This window comes from Archocentrus centrarchus, chromosome 13 (assembly GCF_007364275.1).
Source record: "Archocentrus centrarchus isolate MPI-CPG fArcCen1 chromosome 13, fArcCen1, whole genome shotgun sequence".
In the NCBI taxonomy this organism is placed as follows: domain Eukaryota; kingdom Metazoa; phylum Chordata; class Actinopteri; order Cichliformes; family Cichlidae; genus Archocentrus; species Archocentrus centrarchus.
Genome location: NC_044358.1, coordinates 34299095 through 34323371, shown reverse-complemented (window position 1 = coordinate 34323371; position 24277 = coordinate 34299095). Strand labels below are relative to the sequence as shown.

General features: G+C 44.0%; 1 protein-coding gene across 5 annotated transcripts; it reads left to right on the top strand.

Moving 5' to 3' along the window:
• Positions 1-213: 213 nt before the first annotated feature.
• LOC115789960 (immunoglobulin superfamily member 5-like) lies at positions 214-23747 on the top strand. 5 transcript variants are annotated; one of them, XM_030743564.1, is made up of 10 exons: positions 214-302; positions 1318-1413; positions 8619-8918; positions 12539-12666; positions 15470-15635; positions 16195-16326; positions 18520-18544; positions 19197-19285; positions 22498-22562; positions 23162-23747. In XM_030743564.1, exons 2-10 carry the CDS (start codon positions 1365-1367, stop codon positions 23270-23272), a joined length of 1065 nt encoding a protein of 354 aa, XP_030599424.1. In that variant the 5' UTR covers positions 214-302; positions 1318-1364; the 3' UTR covers positions 23273-23747. The 5 variants fall into 5 exon arrangements, with proteins under 5 accessions (XP_030599424.1, XP_030599422.1, XP_030599423.1 ...); XM_030743562.1 differs by having other exon boundaries at positions 8616-8918; XM_030743563.1 differs by having other exon boundaries at positions 282-415.
• Positions 23748-24277: the final 530 nt, after the last annotated feature.

Here is a 24277-nt window from a genome sequence, read left to right as displayed (position 1 = left end):
ATATCTACTATGTCTGACAAAATATATCTTCCTTTAAATGTATTGATTTGAACAGGGAGGGACTGTAAGGCCCCAGGGGACTGGGGGAATTACAGCGGAGATTGTTTGCGGTCTGTGTCACACTCTGTAAATAGATGAGGCGTGTGTGTGTGTGTGTGTGTGTGTGGCATGGGCCAAAGTTCCCACTGAATTTGGTAATATTTAACGGGACAGTTTGGGGTGATACGGCTGAGTACCAGGCACGAGGAGGAAATAGCATCGATGACACTGTTTGCTTCTCACACAGAAACGCCAGACCCAAGGTGAGTGAAATGTACACAGCTGGATTTCTGGAAATGCTGCTTTGGATCCTGTGAGAAAGGAATGGTTAAAAGGCAGATGCAGTTCATCAAGTTACTTACGCTTTACCTGAGGGGTAAGTTGGTGGTTTTCTGAGCCTGTGATAATTCTCTCACCTGAGTTTAACCAAACTTGAATGGCTGCATCTGCGTTAAGGAGAGCAGAGCTTTATGAAACGTTTATTCAGACTTAATTTACATTTGCTGTAATTTGCTTTGTCTGCTGGCTCGTTAGGCTGCATTTGCATTTTTTAATTTAAGTAAATTCTGAGTTCAGTTCTGTTTGAAAGGTATCAATTCACAGGATTTAAATCGAACAAACACATTTTGTCATACGGTCTTGTTTTCTTTTCATCATGTTGGTTTAGTGTGTTGGTATTAGCTAATTAACACTAAAAGAACAAACAGTGGAGGCTGATCAGAGCTCAATATTAAGAAGGGATTTAGCTGCTTCAGAGATTTGAATTCATTTCATTTCTGACCTTAAGATCAACCTTGGAAAGTTCAGGTATGCCAAAGGTATCGTTCACCCTGAGGTGAGTGTAAATTTCATCCAGCAGTCGTTCAGACAGTTCATTTAATGTTACTAATAACAACTCCGTGATGGTTTCCTTCTCTGGGAACCATGAAAGTGACCACAAAATGTTTCTGCCAATCTATCTAGTAGATGTTGAGATATTTTTTAAAGTGTTTCTCCTGCTGCTAACGTTAGAGGAAAGGCCAAGTGAGCTCCAAAGTTATGAGGATTCACCCTCTTGGAACTATATTTGCAACTATATTTGCAACAGAAAGCTTTAGACTAAGTTACATGATTGCCACAATAATGACGGTTCATCTACTGGGAACCATGAATGTCACAGCAATTGATAATTGTTTTGATATTTCTGTTTGTCCAAAAGTGAGCCATCACAGTTAAAACATGAAAATATGATCTGACACGCATCTATGAAGGAAATAATAGATTTACTGTTTTTTTTAGAACCATTCTGCACTGAATAATGGACTGACTGGACTGACCGATCCAACATGGACACTTTTCCTCTGTTAGTGCTCCTGCTGTCGTGCAGGATTGAAGGTGAGAGTTCAGCTGAAAACAAGCACAGTTTGTTTGTCTGGGAACGGGACAGTAATGTGCTCGTATTAACAACCACAGTCATTGGTGTGGTGTGCTTGTTAGCAGCATCCATCAGATTAAAACCACAGACAATAATTAGAGGGTCTAATGATCTACCTTCACTTCATAATTAATTTTCTTAAAAATGGCTGCCTATCTAGTTAACAGTTAGACGGTCAGGGAACTTCAGAGTCACAAGTTCATGGTCTCAACTGGAGGAAGCACAAATTATGCTCATTAGTTTGCCATTCTCTGATAGCAATGAAAAGAAATTGCTGTATAGGCTGGCCTAGATATTTCTCAGGCCTAATTTCCTAAATGGATGCATAATTTACAACTCGGCACGCTGGCTGTAGAAGGTGCCGTTAGCTCACCACAAACAAGTTATACATCACCCTGAGTACTGTGCCATAAATGCCACATTTCAAGGTTTGCCATTAATATTAATTCCTATTTTCTTTTACCTCTCAGTAATAGAAAGCCACAAAATATGCTGGGATTCAATTATGCATTGATATGCATCTGTGTTTATGTGTCTCTGTGATTTTTTTTTTTTTTTTTTATATAATGATGAATAACACACCCTAACACTTGGAGCACAAATGTTTCCTCTGAGAATGTGTTCATCTATTTTAGTCCCAATTATCTCATTCTTGTTGTGTGTGTGTTTTGTGTTTTTGTAGTTACTGTTAAAATGTTTTACTCCAGAATGTTCAAGTGCTTTCTTACCGTGAGTCCTGATGGACTGGACGCCATTCCCTGGCAAACAAAAATATTTTTGCTACATCTTTATTAGCACGAGACCCTCTTCTTCTTCTTCTTCTTCTTCTTCTTAAGTGAAAATCCACCCATGCCCCAACTATTTAACACTGGCTCAAGGATGTGTTAAAAAAGCCCAAACAAACAAGAAAGCAGTCTGCTAAGGTGAAAACCCTAACAATTTTTGCAGGGTAATGGCAGGCATTTATAACTGTAATTGTCTCTTCCATGCCCCCCTCTTCTTTTAACCATTTATTTTAAGTGTCCCCTTTTTAACCCAGTTTGTCTCTATTTTGTCCACTGTTAACATACCTTACTGACAAGTAGAATTTGCCAAAGTGACAAACAGACTGGGGGAGTTGTCCTGTCTCTCACTCAGTCTCTACACGTTGAATGTTTTGACACATTTTGTCATGATCCTGGGCCGGTGGCCCAGTGCTTTGTGTTCTTTTGGTTATGTTTGGTTATCTCTGATTATGTATGTTTGGTTTCTCTCATGTGGGTCTTCAGTTGGTTATGGGTTTGTGCTTAGTCTGCATTATGTCTTTGTTTACTTCCTGTTTTAGTTTGATAGTTTAGTACTCCCTGTGTGTCCTGTCTAGTTGTCTTCCCTTGTTGATTAGGTAGATTCTGTTCACCTGTGCCCTGTGTTCCCCAGCTGTTTCTTGTTACCCACCATTGCCTTCTGTATGTATTTAAGCCCCTGGGTTTGCTTTGTTCTTTGTCGCGTCATTGATGGTTGTTCTCTGCTGTCCTGCATGTACGTCTGTTTGCTCAAGTCAAGTCTAGTTAGTTTCACGTCTCTCCGTTAAGTGTATGCCAGGGAGAGCTCATGTTAATGTCTGTCAGATTGGGGTAAATAAAGCGAGTGAATGAATTACACCTGTCCCGAGTCTGCTATTTGGGGTCCTCCTTCCTGCCTGCACGGCGGCCTGCCATGACAGAATGACGCGACCACGAATGGACCCCGCAGACTCCGACCCCTACAGTGGCACTCGCCTGGCGCTGGGGGGACCTGCTTTTTGGAACGGTCCCCGGCGACGCCACTCACCTCCTCCTCCTAAGCCACGAGTTATCCGCACTGGCGGAATTTTTTTGTCTCCTGCCGCTCGCTCACCTGTCACTCCGCTCACTGGTCCCTCCCCTCCTCAGCGGGCGCCGCAGCCATGGCGGAAGGGGAATTCCTGGCAGCAGCTGCATGATTCGTCCCCGGAGCCGTGCGGTATGACGCCGCGGTTTTCCACGCCGCAGCCACGGAGGACGAGAACCCGGAGGAAGCAAAGAGACTTTTCGCCGGAGCCGCCGCCCGGAATGACTCCGGAGGAGTCGTTTTTCCGGTTCCTGGGACACAGGGGTCCCTGGCCTCCCAGCGCTTCCGCTTCGCCGCTGCCTGCCGCTGAGGGAGGAAGGCCAAGCTCCCGGCAGCATCGGAGAGAATCGCCGCGGAGTCAGTCACCACAGCTTCAGGTTTCCACACAGCCGTCACCGCTTCATACACCATTAATCATGTCCGTGAGTGACTCTTTGTCTATGCCTGTTTCTTTGCACCCCAAAAAGAAAATAATGGAACCAGATTGTTGTAAACCACTGTGTAAACAGCCCAGTGAGGGATTTAAGCAGGACTCCTGTAAACATGTTTTGGAATTGTGCATTCAGTGGTTTCGGCAACCCTGTGACAAGCAGGGGAAAGCCATAGCACACAGACTTCATGGACTAATAATAGAACACCCCTGGCTTACGGACTCATTACCACCATTAACTCATAGTTATGTAGAGCGAATACTGAGTTGGACTGAACTCCCTTTTCCTTCAAAGACCCATAAAACTACTTCTGATACTTTGGCCACAGAAAAGACTGCAGACACCCATTTCCATGCAAGAGATGTTCCGCGGGTGGAGGCAGCCACGGACGGGCTGTCCTCTGCACCCGTACCTGTTTCGCGGGTGGAGGCAGCCACGGACGGGCTGTCCTCTGCACCCGTACCTGTTTCGCGGGGGGAGGCAGCCACGGACGGGCTGTCCTCTGCACCCGTTCCTGTTCCGCGGGTGGGGGCAGCCACGGACGGGCTGACCTCTGCACCCGTTCCTGTTCCGCGGGTGGGGGCAGCCACGGACGGGCTGACCTCTGCACCCGTTCCTGTTCCGCGGGTGGGGGCAGCCACGGACGGGCTGACCTCTGCACCCGTTCCTGTTCCGCGGGTGGGGGCAGCCACGGACGGGCTGACCGCTGCACCCGTTCCTGTTCCGCGGGTGGGGGCAGCCACGGACGGGCTGACCTCTGCACCCGTTCCTGTTCCGCGGGTGGGGGCAGCCACGGACGGGCTGACCTCTGCACCCGTTCCTGTTCCGCGGGTGGGGGCAGCCACGGACGGGCTGACCTCTGCACCCGTTCCTGTTCCGCGGGTGGGGGCAGCCAGGTCCAAGCCTTCGCATCGGTTTTCAGCGTTAACTGCAGCAGCAGGGTCTCAGTCAGCCTCAGCCTCAGCTCACTCCCAGCCATCTCAGTCAGCTCTCCCTCACTCTCGGTCAGTTTCCACGCAGCCAGATTTCCCTAGCTCTCGGTCAGTTTCCACGCAGCCTGATTTCCCTAGCTCTCGGTCAGTTTCCACGCAGCCTGATTTCCCTAGCTCTCGGTCAGTTTCCACGCAGCCTGATTTCCCTAGCTCTCGGTCAGTTTCCACGCAGCCTGATTTCCCTAGCTCTCGGTCAGTTTCCACGCAGCCTGATTTCCCTAGCTCTCGGTCAGTTTCCACGCAGCCTGATTTCCCTAGCTCTCGGTCAGTTTCCACGCAGCCTGATTTCCCTAGCTCTCGGTCAGTTTCCACGCAGCCTGATTTCCCTAGCTCTCGGTCAGTTTCCACGCAGCCTGATTTCCCTAGCTCTCGGTCAGTTTCCACGCAGCCTGATTTCCCTAGCTCTCGGTCAGTTTCCACGCAGCCTGATTTCCCTAGCTCTCAGCCAGCCGCTCTCCCTCAGCCTCAGTCTGCTGTAGCTCCAGCCACCTCCCAGTCTCAGTCTGCTTCCACGCAGTTCGCTCCTGTAGCACTAGCTCGCCCTCAGTCAGCTCTCCTGTCACCCTCATCCTCACCATCTGACTCACCCGATCTATCTGCAAAGCAGCCCCAGTCGTCGGAGGAGACGGCTGCGCGCCCTGCAATGCAGCCAGGGAGTTCCGCTCAGTCCGAGCCAGGGGGTCCCGCTCAGTCCGAGCGCTCCGCGCCAGAGGGTCCCGCTCAGTCCGAGCGCTCCGCGCCAGAGGGTCCCGCTCAGTCCGAGCCGATGGGGGTCTCCGCTCAGTCCGAGCCAGGGGGTCCCGCTCAGTCCGAGCGCTCCGCGCCAGAGGGTCCCGCTCAGTCCGAGCCGATGGGGGTCTCCGCTCAGTCCGAGCGCTCCGCGCCAGAGGGTCCCGCTCAGTCCGAGCGCTCCGCGCACGAGGGTCCCGCTCAGTCCGAGCCGATGGGGGTCTCCGCTCAGTCCGAGCGCTCTGAGCCAGGGGGTCCCGCTCAGTCCGAGCCGGTGGGGGTCTCTGCTCAGTCCGAGCGCTCCACGTCACCCGAGGGTTCCCCACCAGAGCCCGGGGTCGCCCTTCTCCGCCGCCGCATGCCCCGCGGTCGGCCTCCAGTGTCTGCTCCCCGTCGCCGCCGCCGCATGCCCCGCGGTCGGCCTCCAGTGACCCCTCCTCGTCGCCGCCGCCGCTGGGAGCGCGGTCGGCCTCCAGTGACCCCTCCTCGTCGGCGCCGCATGCCGCGCGGTCGGCCTCCAGTCTCGTCTCTTCGTCGTCGTCGTCGCCGCCGCCGCTGGGAGCGCGGTCGGCCTCCAGTCTCGTCTCTTCGCCGCCGCCGCTGGGAGCGCGGTCGGCCTCCAGTCTCGTCTCTTCGCCGCCGCCGCTGGGAGCGCGGTCGGCCTCCAGTCTCGTCTCTTCGCCGCCGCCGCTGGGAGCGCGGTCGGCCTCCAGTCTCGTCTCTTCGCCGCCGCCGCTGGGAGCGCGGTCGGCCTCCAGTCTCGTCTCTTCGCCGCCGCCGCTGGGAGCGCGGTCGGCCTCCAGTCTCGTCTCTTCGCCGCCGCCGCTGGGAGCGCGGTCGGCCTCCAGTCTCGTCTCTTCGCCGCCGCCGCTGGGAGCGCGGTCGGCCTCCAGTCTCGTCTCTTCGCCGCCGCCGCTGGGAGCGCGGTCGGCCTCCAGTGACTCCTCTTCGTTGCTGCCGCCGCCGCTGGGAGCGCGGTCGGCCTCAAGCCACGCCACGTCCACGCCGCCGCCGCTGGAGGCGCGGGCGGCCCCCAAGACTGAGTTGCCACTTTTGTGGTTTCCTTGGCAGGCCCCCTGAATGGTGTCTTTGGGGTGTTTGGTCACTCATGTTTTGTTTTTGGACTCTTTTTCCAGCCTTGTGCTGCCGCTTTTGTTTCTGTACTAGTTCGTTTTTTGGACTTTGCTGCCCTTTTGGCCTTATTGTCTCGAGCCCTCCGTCCTGGTCCCCCGCCTCCCACCCTGGTTGGGGTTTTGTTTTTCGTTGCGGCCGTCGGGAGCCGGCCCTTGAGGGGGGGGGTACTGTCATGATCCTGGGCCGGTGGCCCAGTGCTTTGTGTTCTTTTGGTTATGTTTGGTTATCTCTGATTATGTATGTTTGGTTTCTCTCATGTGGGTCTTCAGTTGGTTATGGGTTTGTGCTTAGTCTGCATTATGTCTTTGTTTACTTCCTGTTTTAGTTTGATAGTTTAGTACTCCCTGTGTGTCCTGTCTAGTTGTCTTCCCTTGTTGATTAGGTAGATTCTGTTCACCTGTGCCCTGTGTTCCCCAGCTGTTTCTTGTTACCCACCATTGCCTTCTGTATGTATTTAAGCCCCTGGGTTTGCTTTGTTCTTTGTCGCGTCATTGATGGTTGTTCTCTGCTGTCCTGCATGTACGTCTGTTTGCTCAAGTCAAGTCTAGTTAGTTTCACGTCTCTCCGTTAAGTGTATGCCAGGGAGAGCTCATGTTAATGTCTGTCAGATTGGGGTAAATAAAGCGAGTGAATGAATTACACCTGTCCCGAGTCTGCTATTTGGGGTCCTCCTTCCTGCCTGCACGGCGGCCTGCCATGACACATTTATTTAAAAGTGACACACTGGGTCTTCTCTCTTTTGCATTTATTCTCCCAAATTCACACTGTTCCCCTTCTGTATGGAGAAAAAAAAAAAAAAACCTCATACTAAGTGTTTATGTATTAAATTGAAGACTTATTTTATGTAAGACAAAATTAAAAAAAAAAAAACCCATCTCATTCATGAGCAAATCACAGAATGAGAGACCCACTCACTGGAAACTTCACTGGTTACACTTTGCTAGCACCAAGTTGGACCCCTTCTGCTGCTTTAAGGTTCAACATGTTGTGCATTCAGAGATGCTCTTCTGCATACCTTGGTTGTAACGAGTGGTTATTTGAGTTACTTTTGACTTCTTGTCAGTTCGAAGCACTTTGGCTGATCTCCTTCACCCACAGAGGTGCTGCTCACTGGATGTTTTCTCTTTTTCAGATCATTCTCTGTAAACCCTGGAGATGGTTGTGTTAAAAAAGCCCAGTAGATCAGCAGTTTGTGAAATACTCAGACTAGCCCCTCTGGCACCAACAACCACGCCACATTCAAAGTCACTTAAATCACTTTTCTTCTCCATTCTGATGCTCGGTTTGACCATGTCTGCGTGCTTAAATGCACTGAGTTGCTGCTAATGAGATATTTCAGTTAATGAGTGGTTGAACAGCATATGTGTCATATAACTTGTGTATAAAACATAACCATTCCCCAAAGGAAGTTCTCATTGGTATGCATGTGCATTTTCTATAAACTTGAGTAACACTCAGAAGTTTGAATGAACACATTTATGGTTATTTTGTTTAATTTTTTTAATGGTGTTCTTTGATCTTTCTTGCACAAACTTGAGTTTATCTCATGACTATGAAATAAAAAGTATCTTTTTCAGTTAACTAATTCACAACAGCATTTTAAATAATGTGCTGCTAATGGTTGATAGTGCTGTGAACACTGGGTTACATTTTGAATGAGCCAATATGCATTTGAGAAAAAAAAGTGAAATCTTTCTTGGAATAAGCAAGAAACAGTGTGTGATGCTTAATGGATTTTGGCAGCCAATTTTTTTTTTGCTCCATGTCCTCATGTTAAGCTACGCAACGTGCCTGCTGGCTGTATGAGTGCGATAGATTTTCTCATGTAAATCTCGGCAAAAAAGCCAATAAGCTTATTTCCCAAAATGTTCAACTATTTCTTTAAAAGTACTTCAGCAGTGTTGTGAAGCAGTGCTCTGGTGATTTGTTTTGTTTCATTTATTACAAAGATGATTTCAGACTGAGTTTTAAATCAAACTAGTAAACTTTCATACAATATTTTATCTATGCCTCTTTTTTTTTTTTTAGCAGTTGGAGCTCTGAATCTATCCCCCGGAACTCTGACGGTCCTGAGAGGGGAAAAAGCCAGATTCACCTGCACTCCTTCCAGCAACCAGTGGACTGTTATGATTTGGCTGGTGGGTGGTAGTGTAGCACTCACTGTCTCTAATGAGATTGGTGTCCTGCCCTCCATCAATCCGAATGTGATGGCTGAAAAAAAGGAAGGTGGATGGATGTTTGTCCTGAATAACACAGAGAGACACAACCAGGGAGAAGTGACCTGTGATCTCCAGGGCATTGATAGGAAAACAGCGAGGCTGTTTGTACAAGGTCTGTACATTCTCCTGTGTGTGTGTGTGTGTGTGTGTGTGTGTGTGTGTGTGTGTGTGTGTATTTGTCTGTGGGAGAGTCAGAAAAACTATGCAGATGCATTTATGCATGCATGTGTGTGTGTGTGCTACTCACTGAAGCAAGAAGGTAGCGAGGTAGTGTGCTTTTTTTTTTTTTTTTTTTTTTAACACTGCAGAGAATTTCAAAGGCTTTTGTGCAGCCATTTTCCCTCAAGGATACTCAGTTCCTTGTGAACTACAGTTTGCGAGCACACACACACACACAAACACACACACACACACACACACACACACACACACACACACACACACACACACACACACACACACACACGCCAGCCAGGCAGAGAAACAAAGCAGATGGCGAGGCTTTTAAAAACCTTTGCCTCAAAAACAAAAGCAAGAGAATTTTGCCTCAACATCTAACTTTCACACCTTAATTAAGACCCCCGTTTTTTTTTTTTTTTATAGCTTGCTTTGAAATGGGGAACTGAAGAATGCATATTTTCGGTTTATAGTAAAAGCAATTGAAAAAGCGCCCAAGAGATCAATAGCAAAGTTAGGGTATCATTAGGAGCTGTGTGGTGGAGTGAAGTTGCTTCGGCATGTTTGATGATGATGTTTGATGCGACTCTGTTAATGGCAGCGTGGGTGGTGTTGGAGATATGAATTGATTGGCCCCCAGCTAGAAATACAAGTTGGAAACGCCTGGACACTACATGCCAGTCACAACAGGCAGCAGCAGAGCGGGATTTACAGGTTGCAGTTACAGCCAATCTCCTCTCCTCCCCTCATTTACTGTATGCTGTATGCCAGAGCGAGGCACATTTGCTGAGAACTTAAGAACTTCAGAAGCATCAGTATTTGTAGTTGAAAAAAGTGGATTAGAGAACATCTGATGTGGTGTGCACATTTAAACATGGGATCCAGAGGGCTGTTTAATTTCTGGCAATTAATGATGATTAGGCAGATCTAATGGATGGTTAGACGGATGATTTTCTAAAATAAAAATAAAAATAATTTCACTTAAAGCTCAAACCTAATCATGGTACAACCAAAGTGCTGAAAGGATTAAAGAAATAAAGAATACATTAATGGATATCATTGATGCACCTACCATCTTGGTATTTCCACTGCCTTTAACAGTGCAACACAATAAATATACATCCAAGTGATGAAATATCCCATTACACTGAATGGTAATCAGTTAAGAAAAAAGGTTAAGCAGATTCTCCTTAATTTACAGGATTCTCTTTGTTCTCAGATGGTAAGGAGGTACAAGGCCCACCAGGCCAATAGAGTTGTTATCTTGTGCATTTCATCAAGTGGGGTTTCCCTTGTAGCATTTACACTGAAAGAAACATTTAGCAAGTTAGTGTAATTTCTGGCCACACCAATTACAAACATTTTCACTTCTATACAAATTAAGAACTGTACAAAAATGAATAAGGCTGATGAGAAAAGGGTCTTTTTTTTTTAACCTCCTTTAAGATGAATGGAAGGTAGCGCAGAGAAGGATATACACTGCCTCTCACCCAATGGCAGCTGGCTCCAGCCCCTCAAGGGGATGGGTCTTTTTGTTTAAATATATAGCGTATCTGAAGCATTTATTAGATATGTTAGTAATATCCACATTTCTGGTGAGTCCACATCTACTGTTCACATTGGGGACTGTTGTGGTAGTCATGATCCTTAATTTAAGCTGTCAGTGATGACTCTGTGCTGCTGATGTCACAGTTTTTGATCATATGGAAGCAGCAAGCATCAAACAAAATGGCAACTCAGTAAATTCTTCAAAAGATGCTTCACTTGATTTGCATCTAAAGTATGTGCACTTGAAGTGAGAGCTCAGTTAAAAAAAAAAAAAAAGTCAGTGTGGAAACATCTCCTCTGCACAATACGACAGGAAACAAAACCAATGACCCACTGCCTCCAATATATTATGGAGAGAGCCCCCCACTGCTGCCAGTGCCACAAATCCCCACTGACACATGCAGCCATTAACAATAGTGCATGGTGAATCAGCCCCTCCAGTCTGGATGCAGAGGATCACTAGGGCCTGACATAGCTGTTGAATTAATTGTGCATCCTGGCACACCCAGTTAACAGTCAGCAACTCTGCCTGTGATTTGTGTGCTGCTGCCTCAAATCTACGGCTGGAACAGAGCCACAAACTTGCAGAGAGGCTGGTTGACGCTGTGTGCTATCATCCACTTTTCCCTGCTTTAATTGTCCCAAATGGAGATGATGTAAATATGACTACAAGTTCTCGCTGCTCCTTCTCTGCTTAGTTCATATGCTGGCTAAATCACAACTGCAGTACAGCCACACAAACCCTTCACTCAAGCAAGCTAGTGTGGTTGCATGCGCTGTTGACTATGAACGGGAACTGAAGTGAAGGCAAGAGCTGCAGAAAAACAGACATCTGATAAATCAGAGAAGATAGAAAATGCCTGTGGTAATTGGTCTGTAGAGGCCTAGCAGATACTCTCATTGGAGTAAGCTCATACCCTCACATAGAGTATATACTGTTTCATTTAATACAAATTACATGGGCACACTCCAAATCTGCACATGAACACACGGAAATGATTAAAAGCTTCCTTTAAAACAGCAATTTAGTCTCCTGGGATCCCTGATGAAAAAAAAAATCACTAAAATTAGATTTATGTGAGGGCTCCCTACTTCACACAACCCACAACCAGCTTCCCTACAGTGATTAACAAACCATATTAAGCCTTATTGCAGGGATCACTTAGGCTGGGACTGTGTGTGCCGATGCCATTCTTTATCTGTTCAGATGTATCAATCAGCCACGATCGCCAAGAGCTGCTCATCAATCAGTGCAAATGAGGCTGCGGGCTACCTGCTAATCTTTACCCGGTGGTGCTGAGAAAAGCAGCTGAAATCCACCATCAGGATGTGTTGCTCAAAGAACACGAGTGAGTATGGTGCTTATGACACTGAATCAGGCATCAAATAAAAGCTCCAAGAGAAAAAGGACAACCAATAATGCGCATAAAACCTGTGAGGATTTGAACCTAAATCAACACAGACATGTCATTCGCTCAGACAAAGCACCCAAGTTCCTGCAATTATCTTTCTGTCTGTAGCAATTGTGTGTTGCCTCCACCACCTTTCATTCTGTCTGACAACAGACTTCACATATGAGATACTGTATCTCCCAGAGCTTTAAGTGGCTTATTTGGCTGGCAGGGAAGGAGATGAAGGGGAGAAAAGGAGAAGTATTCATCAGGCAGTTTAGACTTGGAGGCATGTGATCAATCACCCAGGATGGAAATCCATCTTTTGTAAGTGATCAGGCCGGCTGAAGAGGTGATGCTCTTCTGTGGGCAGAGATGAGTCCATCCCAATACAAGGATTTCAGAGGAGACTGATGATGGAGCTGAGAGAACCCTACCCTGTTTTGTCCACAATTTGAGCTCACTTACATTCATATAATATTCAGTTCCAGTCAAAAGTGTGGGCACACACTTTTGACTGGTATTGCATATAAACATATACTGCACATGTGTGAAACAAAAAATAAGGTAAAAAGTATATCTTTCAAGTTTGTGACTGATTGCTTTCTTATTTCAGAGAAAGGCAGTGTGAAAGTCCTCGGGGAGAACAGGTTGGCTTTTCAGGGACAGTCAGTCCTGTTTGAATGTCAAGCTGCAGGATGGTACCCTCAGCCGGTACTGAAATGGCAGGTGAATGACAAAGAGGTAAATACACCAAAGCAATCAGAGAAGATCCTTATTTTCAACAAACAACAGAACATTTTTCTTACTATCCAGCCTGCAGTATATCCTGCTGTAACGTACCTTAAGATAATACAGTCAGTATATTTGGTACTGGAAACTTTACAGTACCAAACTTTACAGTGTAAAGGGACTGTTATTTGCTTTGTGAGAAATAAAAATAATAGCTACTACATTAACCCTCTAGAGATCAAAGTTATAGTTGTTGATGACCCTAACCCTAACCCTAGGTAACCAGAATATGCTTGTTTTTTTGTGTGATTTTTAATGAAATTGTTCTGAGTCTTGGCAATCAGGGAACAAAAAAAATAATCATTCTGATACACACCAAACACATTTTCCCCAAGAACCCCAATTTGGCCTTCTCCAAAATATGATGACTTAGACATCTATCATGTTTGGCTGTGTAGCAGCAAGAGTAGGACCACAGTGCATGATTTGGAGGACAAACTTAGAAGTCTGCCTTACTGCTGGAACTTATGGGGAAAAATACAAAATACAAAAGAAGGCTGTAAAGGAGCCAGATGTGCAAAAACCTGGAGACCAAGGGAAACCATGGAACGAGGGAACACAGGGGAATAAAGTCTAACAAAATTCAAAACAGGAAGTAGCTAAACATCAAACACAGAGATGGAGACTAGACAAGACACAGGGGAGGCAAGATAACAGAAACAGGGAATAGAATACAAACAAAGGACAGAACCCAGATAACTACAATAAGAAGGCCTGAGAATACTAAATGCAGACAGAAAAACTAAACAAGAACAAAAGGACTAAACACTGAGGCATAGCTAACTAGAAATAAAAGGCTAAGGACAAAACACAAAGACAAAGACAGAACCAGACATGGATATGGTCCTAGACCCAGGGACCATAACAACAGCAGAGGGTTAAAGTAACACAGGTTTAGAGAGTTTAAGGTGTCAGCTTTAATTCGGGTAGGATTACGTCACTAATGAACTCCCTCTGTAAATAGTGCCTGAACTTTAGGAATTCAAAAGTAATTGGTCAAATGCACATGAAGTCAAACAAAATCACCAGGTTTAATGTTCTGTAAAATCCTTTGCAGTCAGTGACTTCCTGAAGCCTTTGACCCATAGACGTCTGCAGACCCTTTGTATGAAACCAGATAATGGACTTGGTCAGTCAAGGATGTTATCCTCTTTCACTTTGAAAAGCTCTACAGTTGTGTTCACTGTATCTTTAGGAGAGCTGAATGATGAAATGTTGTGAAATGAGTTTTGATGCATTTGGCTGAACCTGAAGACACAAATGCTCCCGAGTACATCTGCCTTCATCCTTCTAGTTTTTGTCTGCATTGAATAAATCAATAAATGCCAACCCGCAACACAGGCATCCCTGTGTTTGAAAGGACATACACTGTGTAATTAATTTTTGTAGTCTTTAAAAGGACTCACAGCCAGTGGCCCACGAGGTCATTTGCCGTTTTCTAGTTTTCCGTCTAGTGATTCTTGCAAGCCAAAATCACAGACTCAGATCTAAGTTCCAGCTTATGGACCCTCAGACTTGCTAGTGGGAAAGATACACATGCTCCGAATGAATGAAAACATGGGAACAAACAACATCCCAGGGCTTCAGATGCTGCCCCTCGGCTAGATGCTGCTGGAGTAGCAGAGATATACACAGAGATCCCTTTGGCATGCCTTGACACATCAGCCACTGCAATGTTAGACATTAAGAGATAAAGGTCCTCTTGTAAAGGATGATAAGGCCTCCTGAGGTGGAATAAGTCACAAGTGTAAGCCAGGAGGCCGAGGTTCATGTCCTGTTTGGGTTCATTTACCTTCAGTAGTTTTTCCTCGTTGGTTTCTTTATGTTTACATTCTCAGGCTTTTGTAGTTTTAGTATAGCTATCTGAATTTTACTCAAGGTTATAGTTTGTTTATATTTAAGACTTTTAGATCCCCCACAGTATTCGACGTATATCCTCAGTCTCTGTGGTAGGTGTTTATCTGTCTTGTTACTTCCTGCTTTATTTTGACAGTCATTTGTCTCTGGGGCCATGTTTTAGTTTTACTTCCCCTTGTTATCTGATTTAGTTCAGCTGTGTCCCCAGGTGTCTCCACTCTGCCCCAATCACCCCTCTGTGTATTTATAGTCACTGTCACCCTTTGTCCTTTGTCAGCTTGTCTGTTCAGCTGGCCTGTTCAGTTCTCCCTGCTTGTTATACTTCCTTGGATTCAGGAGTTGATTTTCTGTTTTGGAGTTTTAAGGTCTTATGTTCCACCAGAATAAAGGTCTTTTTTTGTTTTGTTTATGAAGTTGTGCCTCAGAAGTCCTCATTTGGGCAATTTCTGCGCACCATGATACTATAAGAGGCCAGAGGCTTTGACAAAGCAGCAATATATCTGGGAATGAGAATGCCCTGGTATGAAGTGTCTTGTGATAAATTAATTACAATGTGCAAAATGTAAAATGTGAGCGTGCAATAACATTTCCTGCACTCAGTGTTGTAAAATGTGCCAGTGCAGCATCACGAATGAGGCAGCACAACTGCCTCCTCTGTTCTTCAAGTTGAACAGGTGATGATAAATCTGAGACACACTGGTCACCTTCCAAGACCTCAGCTCCTCCAATTTCTTTTGAATTGGACATTAACAGTCAACATTCATTGGTAAAATTTCCTTTTAAGATGAGTTATATTCAGGGTGCTTTCTGAACAAATCAGACTGTTAACATTAAAATTAATAAAGCATACTAAGCTGTAAATAATAATCGTCCACTTTCTCGGGGGAATGGTGTGGAGGTGGGTCTGAGTGAATACAACATCAGCAGTGAAGAGTCGGGAGAGCGCCTCTTCACTCTGACCAGCAACCTCAGTGTGTTGGCAGCAAAGAGTTCTCACGTGGACTGTCTGGCTTCTGTGTCTGCCCTCCCCAAACCACTGAAGAGCCGAATCAGTCTAAAAGTGGGTGAGTTATATTAAATAACCCATGCATGCACATGCACAAATGAACAGTGAAAGTTGTCTGTCAAGCTTCTTTGTTCTGTCCTACTTTAGTTCTCTTCCTTTACATGCTGTTGTGCTTCTTTTTTAATCTTTCACTCTTTGTGTGTTTCACTTTGTTCCCTCCTTTATATTTCGGTCCCCTTCTCTCTTTTGGGAAGCATATGAATCATCACTGAGTGTTATTTTAGAAGTTGAGAGTGGTACAGAACAGGGCTGCCAAGTCAATGCGTCACAGTGGTGCTGATGTTACAAACCTCTGAGGCCCAAAGCTTCAGCTTACGAATGCATTTATTATCTTAGCATGTTCAATTTGTTCTCGCAGTGGTAACAATTTCTTCGCTCGGAGCAGCTTCCCTCTGCAAACACACTCATGCATGTACTACAAATTAAATCAGGATATTAAACAGTCCTATCTTCACCAAGCCTGCAAATCTGTAAATGAGTTGCAAAGTAAAAAAAAAACAAAAAACACTGCTTTAGCTTTTCTTCACTGAAACAACAATGTGACCTTCTCTTCTCAGTCGCAGAGGTGTTGCAGGAAGGAGGCGACTGCACAGTCCCGGTGGCGATAACCGCCTCCCTCTCTGCTTTTCTGTTGCTCATCCTGCTCTGCATCTGCACTGTCCTCTGCTACAGACAAAGGAGACAAGCAAGTAAGCACTTTACATTTATTTGCTCTTGGTGAACATACATCACATTTTTCCAGTATAGAAGCTGTGAATAAAGTATGATAAAAAAAAAGATGGGTGGATGCGTGCTGTGACTCTGCACTGCCCCATGGTGGCCTTCAACAAGGATACACAGAATTCTTTCTGACAAAAGCAGAACATTAGTTCTCAGCAGAAAGGAAACAGCAGCAGAAAAATGTGTACATGGCTGCAGGATTGGAAGACTGTGATTTTTTTTTTTTTTTTTGTGAAATGTTCTTACTTTTTCAGTGGGTATCAGCAGAATCAGCCAAGTGTTGGAATACATGTCTACATTGAAAAACAAAGGGACTCTATCCAGATCCTCTTCATTTATCAATCTAAACCCAGAGAAATTGATAAAAGCCACTAAGATGTGAAGAGGAGTGGCCTTGGACAACCTACCAACCTGCTTGCCAAAGTTTACCTTGGAGAACCTGAGATCCTGACTTCCACCTGGTACCTGCCAGATGTGTTAGTCTGGACGACCGAACCTATTTCACTATAACACGTGGCCACAAAAAAAAAAAAAAAAGGCATTCTTCAAAATGGAATAGCAAGACATGTTGGGAAAGTTATTTTTATTTATTAGTTTAGAGAACTACTGGAAATAGGGAAAACAGCCAACCTAAAAGCTAAGTACACAGTTGTGATCAAAAGTTTCTATCCACTCATCTTGAGCATGAATGTCATGGTAATTTGGGGCTTTTAATGATTTCTTTGAGCTGTTCTTTTTTCAGAGTTGGATGAAAGTGATGACACATTTGAATAACTTATACATATGTACAGTGTCAATCATGATCACTAACAAGTAGTTAATAGGCCTCGGCTTTTTCAAGTTAAAACACATTGCAGAACCTTCAGTACCACTTATTAAAGATTTGTGAGTGGATGTATCTATTTGCAGTTGTGTGTATTATTTTGAACCTATTGAATAAATTCAAACAAATGCACCCAATTTTAAAGTCATTAAAGATGCACGCTGTACAATCATTTCACCCTGGAAAAAGAACAGTTCAAATAAATAATTATAAGCTCAAAATTACCATGACATTCATGCACATGATGAACGTTTGTAAACTTCTGACCACAACCTTACCTCGTTGAAACGTATGAATTAACATGAATTTATTCTCAGATTTTTGCATGCAAACTGGATATAATTTGCATTTTGGGTGGATTTTACTCTTTTTTTGTTGAGCTATTCTAACTGTCAGTTTTCTTTGTTTTCATATTTACTGTACAAACTGGAAAGACTTATCAATCTAATCACCCAACTCTTAACAAAAAAGTCACTGAGCATACAGTAATTAAAGACTACAGATAACAAACGGTATCTCTGAGGGGATGCTCACTCTAGGAGGCAGAGGAGATCTGTTTGTGTGCGATAAGAAAAAGTGGCCCCTAGTCGCACATTTTAAGTCAGTGTAATCCCTGTGACTGATTCTGGACCACTGCAAATCATGACCGTGGTTCAGAGCCAGGGGATTATTATAAAACAGGTGTGACCTTTCTCTCCTGGCAGCTAATTCTGTGCCTGAAATGTCTGATACCTCCTCCATCATTGTCCTGGCTCCATTCTTTGTAACATCCCTGAGAAAGTTACTTCATAAGGATGCTTCTAATGTTAGAGGACGTGGCGTGCTTTCAAGCTGCTGAGCTCTTCTCTGAGTAATCCACCTCAGTGGGGGCTAATGTATGCTTTGTAATTGTGGGGGAGAAATGTAAGGGATCTAACCCTCAAAGATGCCAGCCAGCATGACAGCAGGGATTTAAAATATAATGACAAAGACTGCTCCTCTCCTTATAAAGGGAAAGAGCAGCATTTATATTGCTCCTGAGGCGGGTGCCATCTGTGCCATTGTTACGGTGGTGTTTTCGCCATGGCCAGGAGGACCTTTGGCAAAGGAAACCACGAACCATGTTACAAAACTCATTAGCACACAACTCCAGCTTTCACTGTTAAATTACAGACTGACTGGAGGCTATGATATTAGTGCAGAACCCAAACTAATAAACAGCAGGACATTTACAGCTTTCATATTGATGTAGATGCAATAATGTTTCTGTGGTCAGTGCAGTGAGAATAATAAAGTTAGCAGCTGATAGCTCATAACAGTAAACTTGATGCCTCTTTCTTTTTTTTTTTTTACCTTTCAGAAGCAAGCCCACAGGAGGTACTAAGGTGAGATTTAAGAGCTCTTTTGTTTTGTGCAGAGATTTCTAAAGCTTAGATCTACTGCAGGGTCTCAAGAGACAGCAACTTTCTTGTAGAAGAAGCAGCTTCCTGTAATCAGAGACCTACAGCACAGTCCTGGCTGCGCTGAGCTCCATTTATATTTTACATGAGCTATTATGAAAAGTCAGCATGAATTTTAGTTAATGCATACGACTTATTTCTGAGAATGAACGGGCTTTTATTGATCCTCATTATAAAAGAAAATTGAAGACATGAATTTGAAATTACGTCCATTAAACAGTCATTATTTTGGTAATAACTTAACATGATTCAGACTGTCGTTAGCTCCTTTAGGAAGCCGGCTTATTAAACATTACATTTGTCAGCGTTTTCCATACAGCTGAAATATACATTCAGAGTTGAGTACTTCAGTCTGATGGTAAAATACAGTGAAGAATGATCATGATGATGTACTGCTTTTTTTTTTTTTTAATCTGTCCACGCACTTTATGATTAAAAACAGCGCAGAGGCCCGTGATATACTGCAGCTTAGCTGGGAAAAGAAAACTATCTTTTCACAACAGCATGGCCGCTGAGAAGATGCCTCTGCCTTACCTCTGCTAAAAGATGTCTTTTCTATTGGACCATTCATTTGCAGGTTTGACCAATCGGTGTTCGGGAGAAGTGCAGTTGCTGGGGCGCCAGAGGGCAAAGTCAACCTGGGGTACTCTAGTGAGGGCTCGACAGGTGAGAGTGACATATATCTCACCAAAAAAACAAAAACAAACAAAAACCACACAAAACCTATAAATTTAAATGACTGTAATGTTTATGCTGCCTTTCGAAGATGCCTGAGCAACATCTTGTGTTGAGTGTCCAATTTCCACGCTGGCCTTTCCTGATGCATTTAAGCTGTAGCTTCTGACCAGGTTTCATTTTCACATAACAGGCTTTAGAAACTTGCATGACTAATTCATCGCACTCATACATAATCAATAATATAATGAAGTCTTTAATTTCTTTTGTCAAAGTCAGACTATGATCACATACCAGTGCAGTTTCATTGCAGAGTGGTTTGTCTGTTTTGCTTTTCTCCACAATAACAATGCAATTTTTAATGTTTGCTGTATAGGATTATGCAATTTAGGCAACATTAGAGCTCGCGAACTGGTCACACTGTGTGGGAATGAAGCCAGTGGATGTCAGGAATATTAGGACAGGATATATGCAGGATTCAAGAATCTGCATTTTGCAAGCATGGTTTGCAAAATGATGATGTGTAATGCAAGTTATACATGTTTTGTGGTGGGATTAAAAGAAAAATGAAAAAAAAAATCACATGGGCATTTTTTTTTTTTTTACAATAGACACACAGTCACTTTAAAAAGAAAGAAAATACATCCTCTACTAGTTTTAAGGTTTTGCATCTCAGAACATTAAAAAAATGGTCTTGAGGAGGTCTTAAAATTAGGTAAATACAACCTCAGATGACCTATAAACATGGCATATTGCACCACTTTTAGCAGCAATAACCTGAAGTAATCATTTTCTGTATGAATTCATCAGTCTCTCACATTGTTGTGAAGGAGTTTGGTCCCCTCTTCTTTACAATGTTGCTGCATTTAAATGAGGTTTGAGGGAATTCGTTTATGCATTCTTAAGGTCCCACACAGCATTTCAGTCAGGTTGAGGTCTGGACATTGACTGGATCATTGCAGCACCTTGATTCTTTTCTTTTTCAGCCATTCTGTTGTAGATTTGCTCTTGTGCTTGGGATCATTGTCCTGTTGCACTACCCAATTATGGCCAAGTTTTAGCTGTCAGACACATTTCACTCTAGAACAGAGGTCCCCAACCCCCGGGCCGTGGACCGGTACCGGGCCGTGGGACATTTGGTACCGGGCCGCACATAAAGAATAAATAACTTAAATTATTTCCGTTTTACTTATTATCTGCGCCTAAACTATATTTTATTTTGAAAAATGGGCGGATTCGCTCCGTTACTTCCCTCCATGACTTCCTCTTGACGTGTCAAGACGTTTCTGCTCACATGATACGTCACCGCTAAAATTAAACCCAGAAGCTTCAGGCCTGTCTAACTAAATCGGTTGGTTGACCTACATAACGCTTCTTTAAATTTTTGAGTGCTCAACAAGAGTAGAAAAGCGCTATGTAAGAACTAGTCCATTTACCATTTTTATTTATCAACACCGGGGATAGCAGTGAGGTAGACACAGCCATCAAACTGACTCTCCAGCGCTTGACACCGCGGCTCTGCAGCCACGCTCCATGTGAAATCGGCCGAACCCAGTCAAACCAGAAGCCAGCAAAAATGAGTATCAGAGAAACAAGCTCAGGGGGCTTACACTGATTCAGTGTTATGGTGAGTTGTATTTTTCATGCGCTTTATACAGTAAAAATCACCTAAGTCGAAGTCGCACAAATCGGGTTTTCGCTCTAGTTGGATGGCATCTGCAGGTCCTGATTTTTCCTAACATTAATTCCAATAAAATCATCACATAAATCCGTCGGATATTCACCTACCTCGGATGAAAAATCTGGTCCCATTGTAATAAATTTCCAGTTAAATGTGATCGCATAAACTGGATAAGTTTAGCGCTAAAACCCTCCTCAGCTCCTGCCCGCCCACTTCCATGCATCGGCTCGTTCATGCACAACTACACACACACACTAACAACGCCTGGAAATTGTTTTAGTGTTTATATCAGTTCATTTCACCGGGGACAATCGTGGCAAGTGTAAGCTACAAACTTGCACTTACGAGTAAAATTTCAGATTATAAAATTTGCAGAAGCAAATTCATAGATGAAGCAGAAGCCATTGCAGCGAAATTCGATAATAGACCCCAAACTGGGCCATTTGAATCCGACTGAGGTGATTTCTACTGTATTTGTTTTTGCGGTGTATCTTATTTTGAAGGCATGTTTTACCATGGCTCTAACAGCTGACCAGGGAGCGCTGTGGGCAGAGAGCCTGTTATTCATGTTGAGGCGGGATGTTACGAGAACGCTGCTGATAGAGTTGCATACGAATACAAAGTGGATTCCCGTTTTTTATTATTATACGTAGAAAATATCACACTTGGTTATGATCGTATCATTTATTTTGACGTATTTATTCGCCACACCTTAAAAGCCGGTCCGTGGAAATATTTTCTAACACTAAACCGGTCCGCGGCTCAAAAAAGGTTGGGGACCACTGCTCTAGAATACTTTGGCATACAGAGGAGTTCATGATCAACACAAGGTGCTCAGGTCCTGTGGCTGCAAAACTAGACCCAAATCTTCTTGAAATCATCAGCCCTCCACCACTGTGTTTGACAGTTGGTGTGAGGCGTTTGTCCTGATATGCTGTGTTTGGTTTTTGTCACTTTGCTGCTTCTTCTTATGATTTTTTTTGGCTTGTCCCTTTAGAGGTCGCCACAAAAGATCATCTGCCTCCATCTCACCCTATCCCTAGTATCCTGCCACACCAACTCTCTATATATATCCTCCTTCACTACATCCATTAATCTTCTCTGTGGTCTTAATCTGTTCCTTCTTCCTGCCTTCCACATTTGCGATGCATTAGGAAAACTTGCAAATTTAAGAGGACATGCTTTCTTTTTATCATGACTGTACATAAACGTACATATAAATATTTGATATATTATGAATACATCTTTAAATTATGGCAATGTAAGTTACTTGAAAATAACTTATTGTTGTTTTCTTAAAACTAAATAGGCAAGTTTTAACATCATAGCTAGGCGGTCCAGGTGTGTTTTCAGACAAACATAAACGGACAGATTTAAAACGCCATTATTATTTGCAGACCTCTGAGCACTTTTCTAAATCCTCCTCTTCTGCTGAGGTCTGCTTCAAATCCAAAGTATGCTGTTGCTGCTTGAAGGAGCTGTTAGGTTAGATCAAGCTAAAAAGCTGTTTTTCACTCTGCAGATGCAGTTAACAGTGAGCTATTCTGGGAAACTCATAGACAGATGGACTTTGTCAGCTTTCACAAGGTAAGATAGAGAAAGACAAGGTGGGAGGGATGGGAGTCAGAGAGAGAAAGGCCAGTAGAAACAGAGATGAACTGGAGCTGAATAATGCAGGCAGTCATTCTGCAGCTGGACTTCATGCCGCATCTTTCCCTGTTACTGAGAGTGTGAGGGAAAGGCACCTCTGCCGCCCTCCCATCACACAGATTTATGTCTAGAATTACAACAGGTTACTGCATAAACTGGTAATAATGGCACTATTGTTAGCTTACCGGACACTCCTAAGCGCCTGCCTTCTTCGTCATAATATTCATGAATGTTGATCTACAGATGTGCAGAACAGAGCCTCTAATGGTATCCTCCAATCCTAGCATGTCAATACCGATGAGGTAATTGTGCCTCGGAGGGTCTTGGTGTAGACTTATTGACTTAGATAACATGCTGTGTTTATATCTGTCCTGTTGACCACTCACTCAAGCAATGCTTGGTCGTTGCTGGTTTACCAACCCCTTCTAAGGGAGTAGTTGTCTTCCAAGTGTTTTCATGTCATGGATTCCTGTGACTGTTGTCAAAAAAGGACCTGTTGTTTGGTTAGTAAAACCTTAAGTTTGATGTTTCTCCAGGTCCCTGATGTTGTGTCCTCCAGCAGCTTTTCTACACAAGGTGAGAGCCAAGCCAACATGTGTCCACCAGAGGAAAGCTGCAAGAATGTTAGGAGAATTACCACTGTTTGAATATTATTATGTTTTGTATGCATGATTGTTTTTGTATAATGTTTCGCATTTTTGTAAAGCCACAAGCTAAGGTCATATGTTCTTGAACTAAAAGTGTCTAACACAATTATTTAGTAGAAAAAAAAAATTAATTCACTTGCCACTTCATTAGTTACACCTCGCTAGTTTTTTTTTCCCTCAGAGATTTTGGTCCATATTGACACGATAGCGTCACATGGTTGCTGCAGATTTGTCAGCTGCACAACCGTGATGTGAATCTCCAATTCCACCACATGCCAAAGGTGCTCTGGTGGATTGAGATCTGGTGACTGTGGAGGCCATGTGAATACAGTGAACTCACTGTCATGTTCAAGAAGCCAGTTTGAGCTGATCTGAGCTCTGAGTGTTATTGTTTGTTATCCTGCAGCAATCAGAAGATGGGTACACTGTGGTCATAAAAAAGACTAACGGGCTCAGTGTGCCAAGAAAATACCCCCCCCCCCCCCCCCCCCCCGATGCTCAGTAGGCCATCTTGAGCATGTCTACGTGCCTACATACAGTGAGTTGCTACCATGTGATTGGCTGATTAGATATTTGCATTAACAAGGAGCTGAACATGTGCACCTAATGAAGCAGCCAATAAGTGCATGTTATGATCTGATGAATTTAGTCATTTTAATGTGAGCAAATGATAGCTGTGTTTTAGAATATATCTCAGTAACACATTGTACTTTTATTGTATTTTTATTTTTTAATAAACTGTATTCTTGTCTATTGTTTGAATCTGATATTTTCAGTCAAACTAAGTTGAACACCAGATAACCTACAGTGAATATTTTCATACACAGAAATGAGCATTCATAAGAAAATTTCATCTGGCAGTGTTGTTATGAAGAAGCCAAATGGACCCTGAAAAACAGCTGCTCAGATGCCCAGACTCATTTTAAGCAACTAAGTTTAACCAGGACGTCGGTCTACAAAACCCGGTGGATGTTTGAGTTTATACAAGATTTAGAGCAATGCTGT